This window comes from Leucopleurus acutus (genome assembly GCF_964270905.1).
Source record: "Leucopleurus acutus genome assembly, chromosome: 4".
NCBI classification, from domain to species: domain Eukaryota; kingdom Metazoa; phylum Chordata; class Mammalia; order Artiodactyla; family Delphinidae; genus Leucopleurus; species Leucopleurus acutus.
Window position 1 is genome coordinate 19,280,696 of NC_139146.1, and position 16,070 is coordinate 19,296,765.

Here is a 16,070-nt window from a genome sequence, read left to right on the forward strand (position 1 = left end):
CTGTCACATCTGCTTTCTTGCTCAAAAAAACTCAATGGCTTTCTCACTGTCCACCAAATGAAGTCCAAATTCCTTAATTTGGGATTTAAGATTTTTCTCATCTTATTTTCACATAACTCTATTCCAGCCAATTTGGACAACTCTAACTAGACACTGTGTTCTGACATCATGACAGGAATTATTCTCTCCGCCTGAATTTTCTCTATTCATATTTTCCAGTTTTTGCTTAAGAAACAATTTTATCCATCTTTCAAGTCCTTGTTTAAATGCTTTTTCTTCCATAAAGCTTTCTCTCATTCCAGTATCCTTTGAAATTTAGAAATTTTATCTCCCTCCTGTAAATTTCATTAGCAATTGGAATTTTATATATTTTTTGAACTTATCACTTATTGCAGTTTAGTTATGCTGCAGAGCTGTAACTACCTTATTAGAATTTAAACTTATATGGCATAGAAAGTATATCTTATTCATCTTTGTCTTTCCCAAAACATTTTGTAGTGTATCTTGTACACTGATGGTGTCTAATTAATTGTTAGATAAATAAAAATATGCTAATATTATTGCAAAATAGTTTTTAAAAATTAGGGAATACCAGAATGAGTTTAGTTAAAAGAGCCTCTAATATAAAGGCAGGAAAAATGGATAAAAAAAGCAGAATTCTACCAGATATATATAGCAAAATTAATACCAAAGGTGAACTTACCAGCAGCTGCTTGTCCTGTAGTCCTGGAACATACTTCATAGGTACCATCTGGAACTACACCTGCACAAAAATCAACCCCAAAATAAGTTTCAATAAAATTATGCTTGTGATTAAATATTACACTGCAATTTTTCTTCCAAAAATGATTACCTAAACAGGATTACTAGCCTCTCTAGGTTTCAGTTTCTTTTTTTAAATTTAATTAATTTATTTATTTATTTTACACAGCAGGTTCGTATTAGTTATCTATCTGATACATCTTAGTGTATTAGGTTTCAGTTTCTAATCTGGAGAATGAAAGGGCTACCTTAGATGACTTATGATGTCTATGTCATATCTCACAATATTTTATTCTTATCGATTTTAAGAACTAAACTGCATACACCTGAAACTAATATATTGTAAATCAACCATACCTCAATAAAGAAAAAAAGATTTGACTCCAGTTTTATCTTTACATTCTGCATGTGATTTCCTTATCTGAGTGACAATACCTGGCCAACTCTGAAACTCTAGTTTCCAGATGCTATGACAATTTGTACCATCATGAGTGAATGGCACTTTGAGAATGCAAATAATTTTTAAATGATTTTTTGATAACTAAGAAGTGCCACATTAGGTCACAGACATGATTCATCAACCTTGTCTTTTACTTTGACAAGGATCATTTTATGAGGGAAAAAAAAAAGATTGCCTGCCATGATGTCAACCTCATAAGGTCAGCCTCCTAAGGTCATGGACCTATCCCCAGAACATATCTAACTTTAACTTTGAAACATTTACTACTTCTTAGCTTTAATCAGATAATTTCAGCTTTTTTAAGAGGTTAATTAAATCAACAAAAGACATACCATCCTTGAAATAACTTTTAAACAAAGTAGAGCCTAAAGATAGAATTAAGACCCTTTCTCAGTAATCCTTAATGGAAACCAAATTTCAATCTAAACCTGACAGTATATATACCGTAAATAAAATGTCCTTTTGCAATTCATTCCATATTCTAAACTGGTATTCAAATGTTATGCAAATGTGAGTTGTAGAAATACTACAATTTAGGGACTTCCCTGGTGGTCCAGTGGTTAAGACTCCACGCTCCCAATGCAGGGGGCCTGGGTTTGATCCCTGGTCAGGGAACTAGATCCCGCATGCCACAACTAAGACCTGGCACAGCCAAATAAATAAATTAATTTTAAAAAAAAAGGAAATACTACAATTTATTTTGGGAGAAAGCGTCTATAAATGACAATTTCTATTATGTATTTTTTAAGATGGTGCCACTAACTTTAAAATCTAAATTATATTTTTGAACCATATGGTACTTGTGCCTCACATACAAATTATAAAAAAGAATTAGATCTTGTTTGGGGGTAAAAGATTGCCTAATTCACCTTTAATGTCATAGTTATAAATCAGAGCAAAAAAAACCTAGACTACCCTTTCAAACCTTAAGACTGCTAGAATGAAAAGAAAAGCTTCTGAAATTGGAGTAATACAACTAAGGCCAAATGAAAGTAAGAAACAGTAAATTTAAAAAGGGTAGAAAACATCGGGGACTTCCAATCCCAAGAAGTGCTAGAGAATTTTTGAATATTAATTTAAAAAGGGTAGAAAACATCGGGGACTTCCAATCCCAAGAAGTGCTAGAGAATTTTTGAATATTAAGCTAAAAGAAGATTATATAAATTCATAGAATACAGAGGTATGATGAATTAATAAGGAACATTAAAATTCTTAGGAGTAGATCTGAATCCTGAAAGTGAGAAGTAGGAAACCAACTGGGCTCTTTCCCATTGTACCTGTCATCTCTGAGTTGGACCAACCAGAATCCAGGATGGCAGTATTCCTGCTGTGACAACCAAATGCTGCTACCCAGGTGTTAGCAGAAAGCTTGGAATTTTTCAAACTTCTAACGGTTTAGTTTTTCTAAATACATGTTAAAGAAAAGCGTCTAATCTTTACTATTTAAGGGGTCCATGGAACCCTTCCTATAGATTGTCCTAATTTTTATTGCACTTCCCCCCAAAATATTATCACCTAGAGAGGAAATTACACCACGCTTTTTTTTTTTTTTTTTGGCCACGCCACTTGGCTTGCAGTCTTAGTTCCCCAACCAGGGATCAAACCTGGGCCCCGCCAGTGAAAGCGCCAAGTCCTAACCACTGGACCACCAGGGAATTACCGACACAGGGCCATCTTTTTTCTAGGGCGTGATTTTTTTTTTTTAACATCTTTACTAGAGTATAATTGCTTTACAATGTTGTGTTAGTTTCTGCTGTATAACAAAGTAAATCAGCTATACGTATACATATATCCCCATACCTCCTCCCTCTTGCGTCTCCCTCCCACCCTCCCTATCCCACCCCGCTAGGTGGTCACAAAGCACCCAGCTGATCTCCCTGTGCTATGCGGCTGCTTCCCACTAGCTATCTATTTTACATTTGGTAGTGTATGTATGTCCATGCCACTCTCTCACTTTGTCACAGCTTACCCTTCCCCCTCCCTGTGTCCTCAAGTCCGTTCTCTACATCTGTGTCTTTATTCCTTTCCTGCTCCTAGGTTCGTCAGAGCCATTTTTTTTTTTTTTTTTTTAGATTCCATATATATGTGTTAGCATACAGTATTTGTTTTTCTCTTTCTGACCTATTTCACCCTGTATGACAGACTCTAGGTCCATCCACCTCACTACAAATACCTCAATTTCATTTCTTTTAATGGCTAATATTCCACTGTATATATATGCCACATATTCTTTATCCATTCATCTGTCAGTGGACACTTAGGTTGCTTCCATGTCCTGGCTATTGTAGATAGAGCTGCAATGAACATTGTGGTACATGACTCTTTTGGAATTATGGTTTTCTCAGGGTATATGCCCAGTAGTGGGATTGCTGGGTCATATGGTAGTTCTATTTTTAGTTTTTTAAGGAACTTCCATATTGTTCTCCATAGTGGCTGTATCAATTTACATTCCTACCAACAGTGAAAGAGGGTTCCCTTTTCTCCACACCCTCTCCAGCATTTATCATTTGTAGATTTTTTGATGCTGGCCATTCTGACTGGTGTGAGGTGATACCTCGTTGTAGTTTTGATTTGCATTTCTCTAATGATTAGTGATGTTGAGCATCCGTTCATGTGTTTGTTGGCAATCGGTATATCTTCTTCGGAGAAATGTCTCTTTAGGTCTTCTGCCCATTTTTGGATTGGGCTGTTTGTTTTTTTGATATTGAGCTGCATGAGCTGCTTGTAAATTTTGGAGATTAATCCTTTGTCAGTTGATTCGTTTGCAAATATTTTCTCCCATTCTGAGGGTTCTCTTTTCGTCTTGTTTATGCTTTCCTTTGCTGTGCAAAAGCTTTGAAGTTTCATTAGGCCCCATTTGTTTATTTTCGTTTTTATTTCCATTTCTCAAGGAGGTGGGTCTAAAAGGATCTTGCTGTGATTTATGTCATGGAGTGTTCTGCCTATGTTTTCCTCTAAGAGTTTGATAGTGTCTGGCCTTACATTTAGGTCTTTAATCCATTTTGAGTTTATTTTTGTGTATGGTGTTGGGAGTGTTCTAATTTCATTCTTTTACATGTAGCTGTCCAGTTTTCTCAGCACCACTTATTGAAGAAGCTGTCTTTTCTCCACTGTATATTCTTGCCTCCTTTATCAAAGATAAGGTGACCATACATGCGTGGGTTTATCTCTGTGCTTTCTATCCTGTTCCATTGATCTACATTTCTGTTTCTGTAGGGCATGATTTTTAAATGATCTGTGAAAAAAAATCCTAAGACATAATCCTACTTTTCCTTATTTCTCTGCCCTAAACTCAACTCTTTTTTTAAAAAAATTGTCAGTTATATCCAAGTATACTTACTCCTAATAAAAACTACACTAATAAAAACTACAAAATAGTAAACTAATTGGTGAATCTGTAATTTGGAATTCTTTTATGTCAGCAAAACAACTACTCTACTCATCTCATTTGCCACTCTCCCAAAACACCAAACAATAAGCATGTTACAAAAACAAGTCATTTGATACCCTCCAAAACCCCAAATAAATTATGATTATCGCAATTATCAGCATGTTAGTGTTCTACTTTGCTGGTATAATATCCACTGAGGTGCTGAGTTATTGTTTACATTTTTTAATATGTGTTTTTGACTTTGAGTCAGAGGCATATTTCTTATGCATTTTCCCTTTGTTTAAACTGCTAAGGAAATGGTATCCTTCCTTGCTTCCAAATATATTCTATCCAGTATGACTATAATGATGGCAAAATGTCATCTTAATAAAAATCAATAGGTTTAAATTTATTTTAAGGAAAAAAACACACAAACAAAAGACAGTTATGGTGACTTTTTAAAACATATAAGAACCATGTAAAATGATTACTTGTAAAAATTTCTGATGAAGGCTAATTTTGGTCTTTTGGGTATTAGGCATGAGTATTTTGATATCAAGTCTTCTTAATAACCTGAAGTATTTCAAAGAAATCCTAGTATTTTACCTATGAATTATCTAAATGCAAAGCATTCAAAACCAAAAAATTTTACCTAAAATTTTAGCCAATATTAAATGCTAAAACTTCAATTTTTGATATAAAAACACTCGAAAGTTCTCCCAATACTCAAAGAAAACCCAGAACTGGAAAGAAGATTTTCTTCCAGTGAAGAGAGGAAAAAATTGCTAAATAATGGCATACCGCCTTCTGCTAAATAATGGCATACCGTTTGACAGATTAGCTGAGGAATTTTAGTCCACAACCTTTAATTCTTCAAATATAATTTTTCTTCATTATTAAGATTAATGATAACACAACATTGTAAAGCAATTATACTCCAATAAAAATTAATTAAAAATAGATAAATGATGCTTTATCAACTCTGCTGTAATATTTAAAATAAAAATAAATCTCTGTACCTTCAAAATAGCATATAAACACAGCTTTAGTTATTCACAACCAGAGGAATAACTAAAGCTGTGTTTAATGGAGCATAATAGAATCAGAGGAATTCACACAAATTATACTCTGTAAACTACATATGTGGACATGTGGACTTATTTATGGCTGGAATCCCTGCTCCCGGTTATCCTGTATTATGTTACAGGAATGAACTGGATCTTATACATTTACCACTTTGTTTCAAGATCCCCACAGAACAAAGACACTTTGCCTGGTCATTAACGAATCAATTACAGGAAAAATCAGGGAGTGAGCAAATGTTCAAATGTCGTACCATCAAAAAGAATACCTAATTGGTTTACTTACCCAAACAACTGAAAGCTGCAGTTTTTCACAAATATGTTCTGATATGTTTAATTAGAAATAGGCTTTATGTCACAAAGTCCAATAACATTCCTCTATATGAACATCCTTCAGTTTTACTTATGAAGACACTGGGGTTACTTTTTAATTTTAAAAAATTCAAAACCTCATACAGAAAATAAAAGACACTCACAGGCATTCATCACTAGGTCCCCACGAATTTCTGGTTTCCAGTCATCCCATGATGTCTCAAAGCCATCAGCAAAACGGATACAAAAGTTTTTGAAATGTCCTTTACTAACTAGAGATTCTGAAGAACAAGCAGTGATGAGAGTACTTTCAATGGTCAGTACTAAAGCAGAACCAGTGTCAAGGTCTCCAGTGTGATTAGACTGCAAAATATATTAAAGAAATGAGACAAAAGGTGACAACTTTTAAAATTTGGAAACCTCACAGGATTCATAAGATCAAACATCTAGAAAGGGTCAACCCTAGAGAGCTTCATTAAAAAGCAGTTTAGAAAGATGCCTACTTTTAAAATTAAATTGCTCATGTGAAATGCATTGCCATGTGCATTTTTTTAAACTAAACTTGCAAAAGGCTAAATATCTGTTCTTTTTATCTCAAGCCTTTTAGTTTGTGGGGAACATTTTCATTTTGACAACCATCCCTGGTGTGTAAGGCCTTCCTGAGCTCTGTCCATCATGTCATTAAAATATTATCATTTTTGAACTCCTGAAGCACAAACATACCACGTTGCCAATCCTCAACTCAGAGTTTTTCTTAACACTGTTTTGCCAAACAAAATACTTAAAGATAAATTCATTCAACAACTGGTTACAGGTTAAGGTAAATTATAACAGTAAAATGTAGACCTCTGTGTTTGTTATAACTGTAACTTCTTAGCCTAACAGGGGGTTCACAGGCTTTTCCCTCACACACATGTGCATGCAAATGTGTATTCCTGAGAACTGGTCCTAAATCACAAAGAGTAAATTTTTGCTTTATCCAGTACACATAACTTGGAAGTTTTGTTACTATTAAATATTATAGTTTAAAAGAATTTTGAAATTCCCTACCCCGTTTTAGATAAAGTTATTAAACATTATTATATAGCATCCTTAAATATCCTTTGTTTCTATTTTATTATCAAGTGTATGCCAAAGATGTCTTGGCTAAATACAAAACAAACAAAAAAAATTTTGAAAACTAAGCTGCTTATTTTCCAAGGTAAAAATTAAGATTTATTAGATGGGTGTCAATCTCATTACTATTATGAGGCATATCAGAATGCTTCAGAGAAAAGTCTCATGAAATTGATATTTAATACACTGTGGATAAATAACGGTTGAAGGAGTTCAATCTTAATTGCTATCTACTAAACTCAAATTATAAACTGTTATCCTGAAAAGCTTATTGTTATACTCTGTATACATAAAAATGGTTTCTAGAAATGTCTGGCTCTTAATCTTGGACTGTGATTCGATTTTTTATACCTGTGCAGTATTTGTGATAGGCAGGCAAATTCCCAGATCATTCACAGTGAGCTGGAGGAAGAGAGTCCCAAACGCCTGGGCTGACGTTTGCTGGATACCAGGCAACATATCTACCACTTCCTTTGTAGCCATATGAATATCTTTATGTAAAGCCATTCGTTGTTCATTCCAATTGTCATAGGCAGCCTTATAATTCAGCCAAAACAGCACAGCTTTTGATAATTAAGACAGGGCAGAAGGAAAATTAAAATAAAAACTGTAAAGCTATATGGCAAGTAAACCTCTAGAGCTGCAAAATCCTGTTGATTAATAAAAATTACTCCCAGAAAATTGTAGCATTAGAATTTGAAAGGATCTAAGAGGATACAGTCAACTTGAGAAATGAAAAAAGCAGAAAGCAGGCGACTGCAAAGTGGCAAAAGAAGAGAATCCAGGTCCATTCATTCATTCAATGAATTAGTTGTGAAATGCCTACTATATATGCTAGGCATTGGCATGGAATAACAAACGAAAACACACATGGACCCTGACCATATACAGCTTTCTGTTGCAACAGTTAAAAATTCTTGAAGGAGAGGTACTTAATACTGGGAGTATACATTAATAAAGTGTGATTTAGAGAGAGAAGTCGAAGACATTTGAGTTTGTAACAAGAATTGAAAACTTAAGGTAAACCATCATTTAATGCAGTATATACAAGGAGGAGTCTAAAGAGAGATAAAGATGAAGGGGCCAGAGAAGTGGAAGGAAAAGCAGGTGTTATGTCATGGACACAAAGAGTAGAAAGTACTTTAAGGGGTTGTTAGTTGATCAAATGTTGGTAAGATGAGAAATGAAAAAAAAAAAACGTGCACCAGATTTAGCAAAATAAAATGGTAAGGGCAGTTTTCTAACAAAATGATCTTATCACCAGCCAATGCCCACCACCGATTTAAATCTTTTATGGCTTCATAAATGGTTCTTCATTACTTCTAAAATACAATTCCTATTTGCCCAAGACACATTAATTAGATCCTATCTATCGTTCAGCCTATTTCCCATTATTTTCTTTTATAAAAGTGGCTGCTGTATTTTCTTAGACCTCTGTGCTCATATATATTCATTCATGCTCTTTCTCACTTGGCAAATCTTTATTTAGTTCTTAACTACATGCCTGGGACTGTTCTAGGCCTTCAGATACAGAGGTAAATAGGACAAGCTTTCATTTCCTGTCTCCTTGGTGAACTCCTAACTCCAAGTTGAATCTGAAAATTTAGTTTCTCCTCTGAGAAGTACAGAGAAAGTGAGAGACACCCTCAGATATAAGGGGAAAAAAAAGAAGTGTGTGTGTGTGTAGTGTGTGTATATATGCGTATATATATATATATATATATATATATATATATATATCTACTCTGTAGTCTACTTTGTTCTCTTTCCCACTGAACTGAGAGCTCCTTGAGGGCAGAGATCCTGTTTTCCATATTTGTATTCCACTTCTAGACAGTAAACAATAAATGTTTATAGAATAAATGAATAAAGACAGTGCTAAGACAATTGGGTGCAATAGTTATCCAAGCCAAAAAATTTAAAATTCTGAATCAGACATTCCTATAGATCCATGTAAAAAGCAAATAACTTTAAAAAGTAAAGTAACTCCAAAAACTGATGGTAGTAAGCAAGAAACTTTTTTTGGATGCTCACATTTCAAATTTAAGAGACATTTAGCTGTCAAGCATTTAAACTGGTAAACTACAGATGATTTTTTCTAGCATTACCAAAACATTTCTAAATCTAACAAGACAGTATTGATAGACTTCATCTTACCTCTATCAAAGGCCACAGGCTGTGCATAAACAATTGGTCTATTCAGGGTAATAAGCACGGCTTCCCTATCTGAAGAACCACTGATTTCTTCTCGCAGGGCATTTCTTAACCCAATTCTAGTTTTAAAATAGGCAACCTGATGAAAATCAGAACCAGCTTCCTCATAAACCTAAAATAAAATTAAAAGCTCAATAAAATCAAATAATGGAAAATATTTTAATTTAAAAAATTAGAAGTTTTAACACCATTAATGGTATTGTTCACTAAAAGAACTACAGTACATTTTTCTCTATTTCATTTGTCAATGATAAATTCCTGATACTCTGTACCATAAACACTTGAAATTAATATACAATATGGATGGGTATATAAGAAATAAATAGGAAGTCATACATAAAATTCATACAAAAGCTAGGATTAGGGCCATAGCCTCAATGGCAATGTATTAAATGTTTCAAGATAATCAGATCCTCTCTCCTCTCAACTGTGTTTCTATTTGAAAAAATTACTGTTTTTCTAGAGATGACATGAAATTTTTGTTCATTTATTCCCCCACATAATCTTTAATATAGCCACTCAGTTTTGAAAAGTGACTGGTATTCTTTTAATCTTCAAACTGAAGAAGGAAAAAGGTTAAATCTACATAATAATTTTTAGCAAAAATAATAGTATAATTCCCTGATGAGCTGTGAAAGTTAATTTTTATACAACAGAATCTGATTTACTGTTGTATATATACACATTTTTTTAAAACTTTACATGTTTAATATTATAGCATGCAAAATTTGCCATTATCAAACAGGACAGCTAAGAAACTTAGTAACATTTTAAAGACTGACCAATGTTAGTACAAAGTGTTGAAATAAAAAATACTGTTTAACAAAATCAAGAGAAATTATAAACGAATATTTATGAAGATACTAGATTCAAGTTTCATGTGATTGCATTTGCACTGAACAATATACCACCAATATACTCAATGAAATACCAAGGTAAAATTATCAGGGCCTTCTTAAATGATTTTTTATTAGAATTTACAATCAGATTTTATGAACTTCAACTCAATACTTTTTAAAGTATAGTAATACTTAAAGTAGTTTAAATTGATATGCAAAGTTTAAAAGCCAGAGTTTTAATATCAACATATTCAGCACTCACCTGATGTTTAACAATTTGTCCTAATGCCAGATTTAAATCCACTTGGCATTTACCGAACAGTTTCAGATAGCTGCTACTTCCTGGTGAAGCTTTGGTTTGAAGTCGGTTCGAAAGTTCCAGTTCAATCAATCCAGTTTCAAATCTCACAGCTCTCATTGAGGGAGTTGTGGCCGTTACTTGAATACCCTAGCAGATTGTATGTTTGGAGGAAAAAAAGAATCTTAAATCAACAATGTACACCCACACAAATGAAATCTTTCAATATATGATAAATAAAACAGCCATGTTTTTAAACACACATAAAATGCCTGATGAACTAATAAAACTGGCAACATCCTTTAATTTCTCATGTCAGTCGGAACTTTTTTAGCTATTAAATTTTATTCCAGTATTCTGTATTTAAAATATAGACTGTTCATGTGTTAAATACATTATTTACAAGTAAATAACTGTTTGGTAAGAATGATTTTTATTTTTAAGAACACTAATATCGTAAATATTGGAAATAACGTTTCTATTAAGGTATTACTTTAACTGGACAACTGTACAAAATATTTCTTACAGAGTAATTTATAACAGCAATAATTAGAAAAAATGTCAAAAGGTTCATCTGAAGGAAGTAGTTAAATTGTTACAACTGTATAATATATAGCACAGCTGTTCAAAAAGATAAAGTGGATCTAAATGTTCTGACATGGAAAGGTATTCAAGGTTTTTAAAAATGCAGAAATATATACATATATAAAAATACAAATAGGAAAACGTCCTAAAGGATATTCAATTGTTAAAGCTTCTTCTATGCACGGACAGGGTTATACTTCAGTTTTATTTTCTATTTGGCATACTCATATATCATATGGATTTTCTACAAGCACACATTAATTAAGTAGAAAAATACTTCTTAAAGAATCATTATTATATTATTATTTTTGTTACCTTAAACTGCAAGTTCAGGGAATAGAGTAGAATTTTAGGCTTATCTCCATCTGCTGTTCCATCATGTTCGTTCCAAAGAGGAATAGGTTGCTCCCCACCTGAAAGAGGTTAAATAATTGAAGGTTTAAGGCAATTTCTTTAAAAGGAAAATAATAACTACTTTGTGTGCTTAAACACACACACACACACACACACAACATTTTCTTTTTCCTGATCATTAACTCAATCTTTAACAGGGAACTTTAGCCATGTCACATTTCACTGAGGCAAATATTATAAGATAGGGACAGTACTGCATATGTAGATATTTATTAAGAACATTTTATAAGAACTAGAACTAAGATCCCACAAGCTGTGTGGTGCGGCCAGAAAAAAAAAAAGAACATTTTATAAGGACTAAATTAAGATATTATACCTATAATTACACCAAACATGATTATACACCTGAGAAAATATATTTGAGGGAAAAACAGTACAATGAAATAATTTCTTCAACCAAAAATGTGACCTTTGTCATTTATAAACAAAAAGAATGGAAGAAAAAATAAAGGTAGAGAAATAAAAAATAAGGTAATAATTAAGAGTGTGACAATAAACGTTTGGCCTATACATGAAAACAAAATACGGGCAGAGGACCCTGGGGATAAAGTTCCTATTAATAGACCATTTGTTGCCCAGGCATTGTGGCATTCAGGAAATAATGTTCTAATATTTTAAAATCCAACTGCTATCTCCACTTCTCCTCTCCTTATTGTAAAAACTTTTCTGTATGCTTACCTTTCAAATATTCTATCTTAAAATGATTCATCTTTTTCTATGTATATTGAATTTAGCATCATCCCAAGGAGCAAATATAAGTGGGATGGGAAGTTTTTTCCTAGTAGGTAATCAATTAATGCAATTCATCACATCAACAGGCTCAAGAAGAAAAATCACATTATCATATTACAGGATGCAGAAAAAGCATTTGACAAAAACCAACACCTATTGATAGTAAAGATTCTCAGTAAACTAGGAGCAGAGAACTTCCTCAACTCAATAGAGAATATCTACAAAAAACCTACAGCTAGTATGATCCTTAACGGTGAAAAGCTCTTAGTTTCCTCACTAAGATAAGGTACAAACCAAGGATGTCCACTCTTACCACTTCTTTTCAACATCATACAAGAAGTCCTAGCTAATGCAATAAGACAAGAAAAGGGAAAAAAAAAGATATACAGATTGGGAAGGAAGAAATAAAACTGTCTCTGTTCACAAATGACCTGATCATCTATGTAGAAGTTCCTGGAACCAATAAGTGATTATAGCAAGACTGCAGGATACAAGGTTAATAATATACAAAGGTCAGTCACTTTCCTATATACCAGCAATAAACAGTGGAATGTGAAATTAAAAACACAATACTATTTACATTAGCACCACAAAAAATAAGATACTTAAGTATAAATTAACAATATATATACAAGATCTACATGAAAAAACCTACAGAACTCTGATAATGTCAGTTCTTCCCAACTTGCTCTCTAGATTCAATGCAACCCCAGCCAAAATCCTACCAAGTTATTTTGTGGATATCGACAAACTTATTCTAAGGTGTACATGAAGGGACAAAATACCCAGAATAGCCAATAAAATATTGAAGGAGAAGACCAAAACTAGAAGACTTAAACTACCTGACTTCAAGACTACAAGCTAATCAAGACAGTGTGGTACTGGTGAAATAACAGACAAAAAGATCAATGGAACGGAAGGGAGAGCCCAAAAATAGATCCACATAAATATAATCAACTAATCTTTGACAAATGAGCAAAGGCAATACAATTGAGCAAAAGCAATACAATGGAGCAAAGATACAGTCTTTTCAACATATGTTGCTAGAATACAAAAAAATACATGCAAAAAAATACATCTAGATATAGACCTTAAACCTGTCACAAAAATTAACTCATAATGGATCACAGGCCTAAAGGTAAAACACAAAACTACAAAACTCATATAAGATAACAAAGGAGAAAACCTTAATGACCTTCTGTATGACAATGACTTTTTGGATACAACACCAAAGGCATGATCCATGAAAGAAAGAATTGATAAATTAGACTTCTTAAAAATTTTTTATTTTAATTTTAATTTTTTTTTGGTCACACCACACAGAATGAGGGATCTTAGTCCCCCAACCAGGGATCAAACTTGCACCCCTTGCAGTGGAAGCATGGAGTCTTAACCACTGGACCACCAGGGAAGTCCCAAGCTAGACTTTATTAAAATTAAAAACTTCTGCTCTGAGAAGAGTGTCAAGAGAATAACAAGGCAAGCCACAACTGGGAGAAGATATTTCCAAAAGATACATTTGTAAAGGATCATTATCCAAAATATGCAAAGAGCTCTTAAACTCAACAATAAGAAAACAACCTGATTAAAAATGGGCCAAACATTTTAATAAACACCTCACCAAAGAAGATATACAGATGGCAAATAAGCACATGAAAAGGTGCTTCACATCATGTCATCAGGGAAATGCAAATTAAAACCACAGTAAGATACCACTGCACACCCATCAGAATATCCAAAATCTAGAACAGTGACAAACAACACAAAATGCTGGGGGGATGTGGAGCAAAAGGAACTTTCATTCATTTCTGGTGGGAATGCAAACTGGTACAGTCACTTTGGAGACAGTTTGGCAGTTTCCTATAAAACTAAACATACTTTTATATGATCCATATGATCCAGCAATCTTGCACTTTGTCAGTTACCAAAAGGAGATGAAAACTTATGTCCACACAGAAACCTGCATATGGATGTTTACAGCACCTTAATTCACAATGGCCAAAACCTGGAAGCAACCAAGGGAGGAATAAATAGGCAAAGAACAGAGGATTTTTAGGGCAGTGGAACTACTCTGTAGGATATTATAATGATGGATACACGTCATTATACATTTGTTCAAACCCACCGAATGTACAATGCCAAGAGTGAATCCTAATGTAAACTATGGGCTTTTGGTGATAATGGTGTGTCAGTGTAGGTTTGTCAGTTGTAACAAACGTACCACTCTAATGGGGGACTTTGATAATGGGGGAGGCTATGCATGACTGAAGGCAGAGGGTATCTGGGAAATCTCTGTACCTTGCCCTCAATTTTGCCGTGAACCTAAAACTGCTCTAAAAAATAAAGTTGATTTTTAAAAAAGGCTATTTGTTTTGTTCATCTATCACTATCCTGAATATCTTTTACATAGTTTCAGAAAAAAATTTTTTTTTTAATTTAAAAGACAAGCTCTGCCTCTTACGAAATGTATTACATAACACTTTTAGTTTATAGAAATATCAGAGACACTATTAGTCACATTAACTCCACAGTTTCTACCTTGTTATGAATTAAATATAGACCTGGTCCAATTGTAAGAAGGTAACCTCACTATATATATATTTCTCATTACATATAAATGGCTGTACATACTCAAAAATAGACCTCTTCTCTTTACTAAGTCAGTGCTTATCTACATCTTTCTGAAACCCAGGCAATCCATGGGCAATAAGATTATAAGAACTGGTTCTTCAAAAAAGAATTTTCCTAACAAACTTGATGATGATTGTGAACATGAGTATTCCTATGCAATAGAAAATGTCCTAAAGCTAAATGTAACGTGAAGGAAAAGCATGAGGAAAAAGTTTAAGAAACAAATAAGGAAAATAATCATGAAGATTACGGGAGAGTAGGGAAGCAATATAGAGATGAGAATACTAAGAAATGTGGCTACAGGGATTCTAAGTATTCCCTCTCAATAATCTGTTACATTCTCTGGTTTTGAAAAAGATATGGGAACATCTGTGCTCCATGAGGCCCTGGGCCAGCTGGATGATATGTGATTTACATTTCAGCTATTTTCCTAGGGTTCATGCTGTCTCTACGGTCAGGAAGGAATGGTTCAGGGAGCAGATCTAGCCACTAAATGACTTCGGCATCATTATCTGATTTCTCTATTCTTCACAGTGATTAGCAAGTCTTCATGGTTAGAACATTAATTTCCAGTCTTCTTTTCCAGTTCATTATTCATAGACCTAGGGATACACTTTACTTATAACTCCTAACAGAATGTAATTCAAAGGTTAAGAAAAGCCTTTCTTTTTCATCAAAACCACTTTGACAGCTTACAGTACCAGACTAATATGAGGAACTCTATAATCCTAGCTTTTTACCGTAAGATACAAGATTAGTTAATGGAAAAGTCTGTTTGTTTTTTAGTTATACATATTCAGCAATAGCAGTCTTGAAAATACTCTTTAAAACTCATAAAAAATTACCAACTTGAAATATTCTTTACTTTCACATTATAGACAATGTTCTAATGTGATATCAACCAGGTAAATGGGCCACATTAAAACTTCTATATGGTCTCCAAGTAGAGACACCTTCAGTGGCAGAAGGGGCTTCTGCTATGTATTCATCCCTCCCTTAATGGTTTGTATTCAACCATCTTTAGAAAAATTCCAAGACTACCAATTGATCTGATTTTTATATTAACTTGTAAAATTCTATAGCTCTGCTAGGCTTCTTCAATGTGATCATTAAGTAGCTTCCTGACCTCAGATACAACCAGAACCAACCCATGAGAACCAGGAAAATCTCTTGCTCACACAGCTGCTACATAATTTAATTCCCTAATCCATGGTCTGTCCTCCTTCAGGGCCTTATTAAATACTGGTCCATAAGC

The 16,070-nt window shown here is 33.6% G+C and overlaps 1 protein-coding gene across 6 annotated transcripts in view; it reads right to left on the minus strand.

The window, feature by feature from the left end:
* Positions 1 to 16,070, minus strand: part of BLTP1 (bridge-like lipid transfer protein family member 1) — a 212,003-nt gene that overhangs the window by 41,993 nt on the left and 153,940 nt on the right. For all 6 annotated transcript variants that reach the window (XM_082837740.1, XM_082837741.1, XM_082837744.1 and 3 more), the window contains 6 exons: positions 11,354 to 11,451; positions 10,418 to 10,603; positions 9,260 to 9,428; positions 7,454 to 7,665; positions 6,151 to 6,349; positions 704 to 763 (listed from right to left, as the gene is read on the minus strand). In XM_082837740.1, coding sequence (XP_082693866.1) covers positions 704 to 763; positions 6,151 to 6,349; positions 7,454 to 7,665; positions 9,260 to 9,428; positions 10,418 to 10,603; positions 11,354 to 11,451 — 924 coding nt within the window. The remainder of the gene's footprint in view (positions 1 to 703; positions 764 to 6,150; positions 6,350 to 7,453; positions 7,666 to 9,259; positions 9,429 to 10,417; positions 10,604 to 11,353; positions 11,452 to 16,070) is intronic.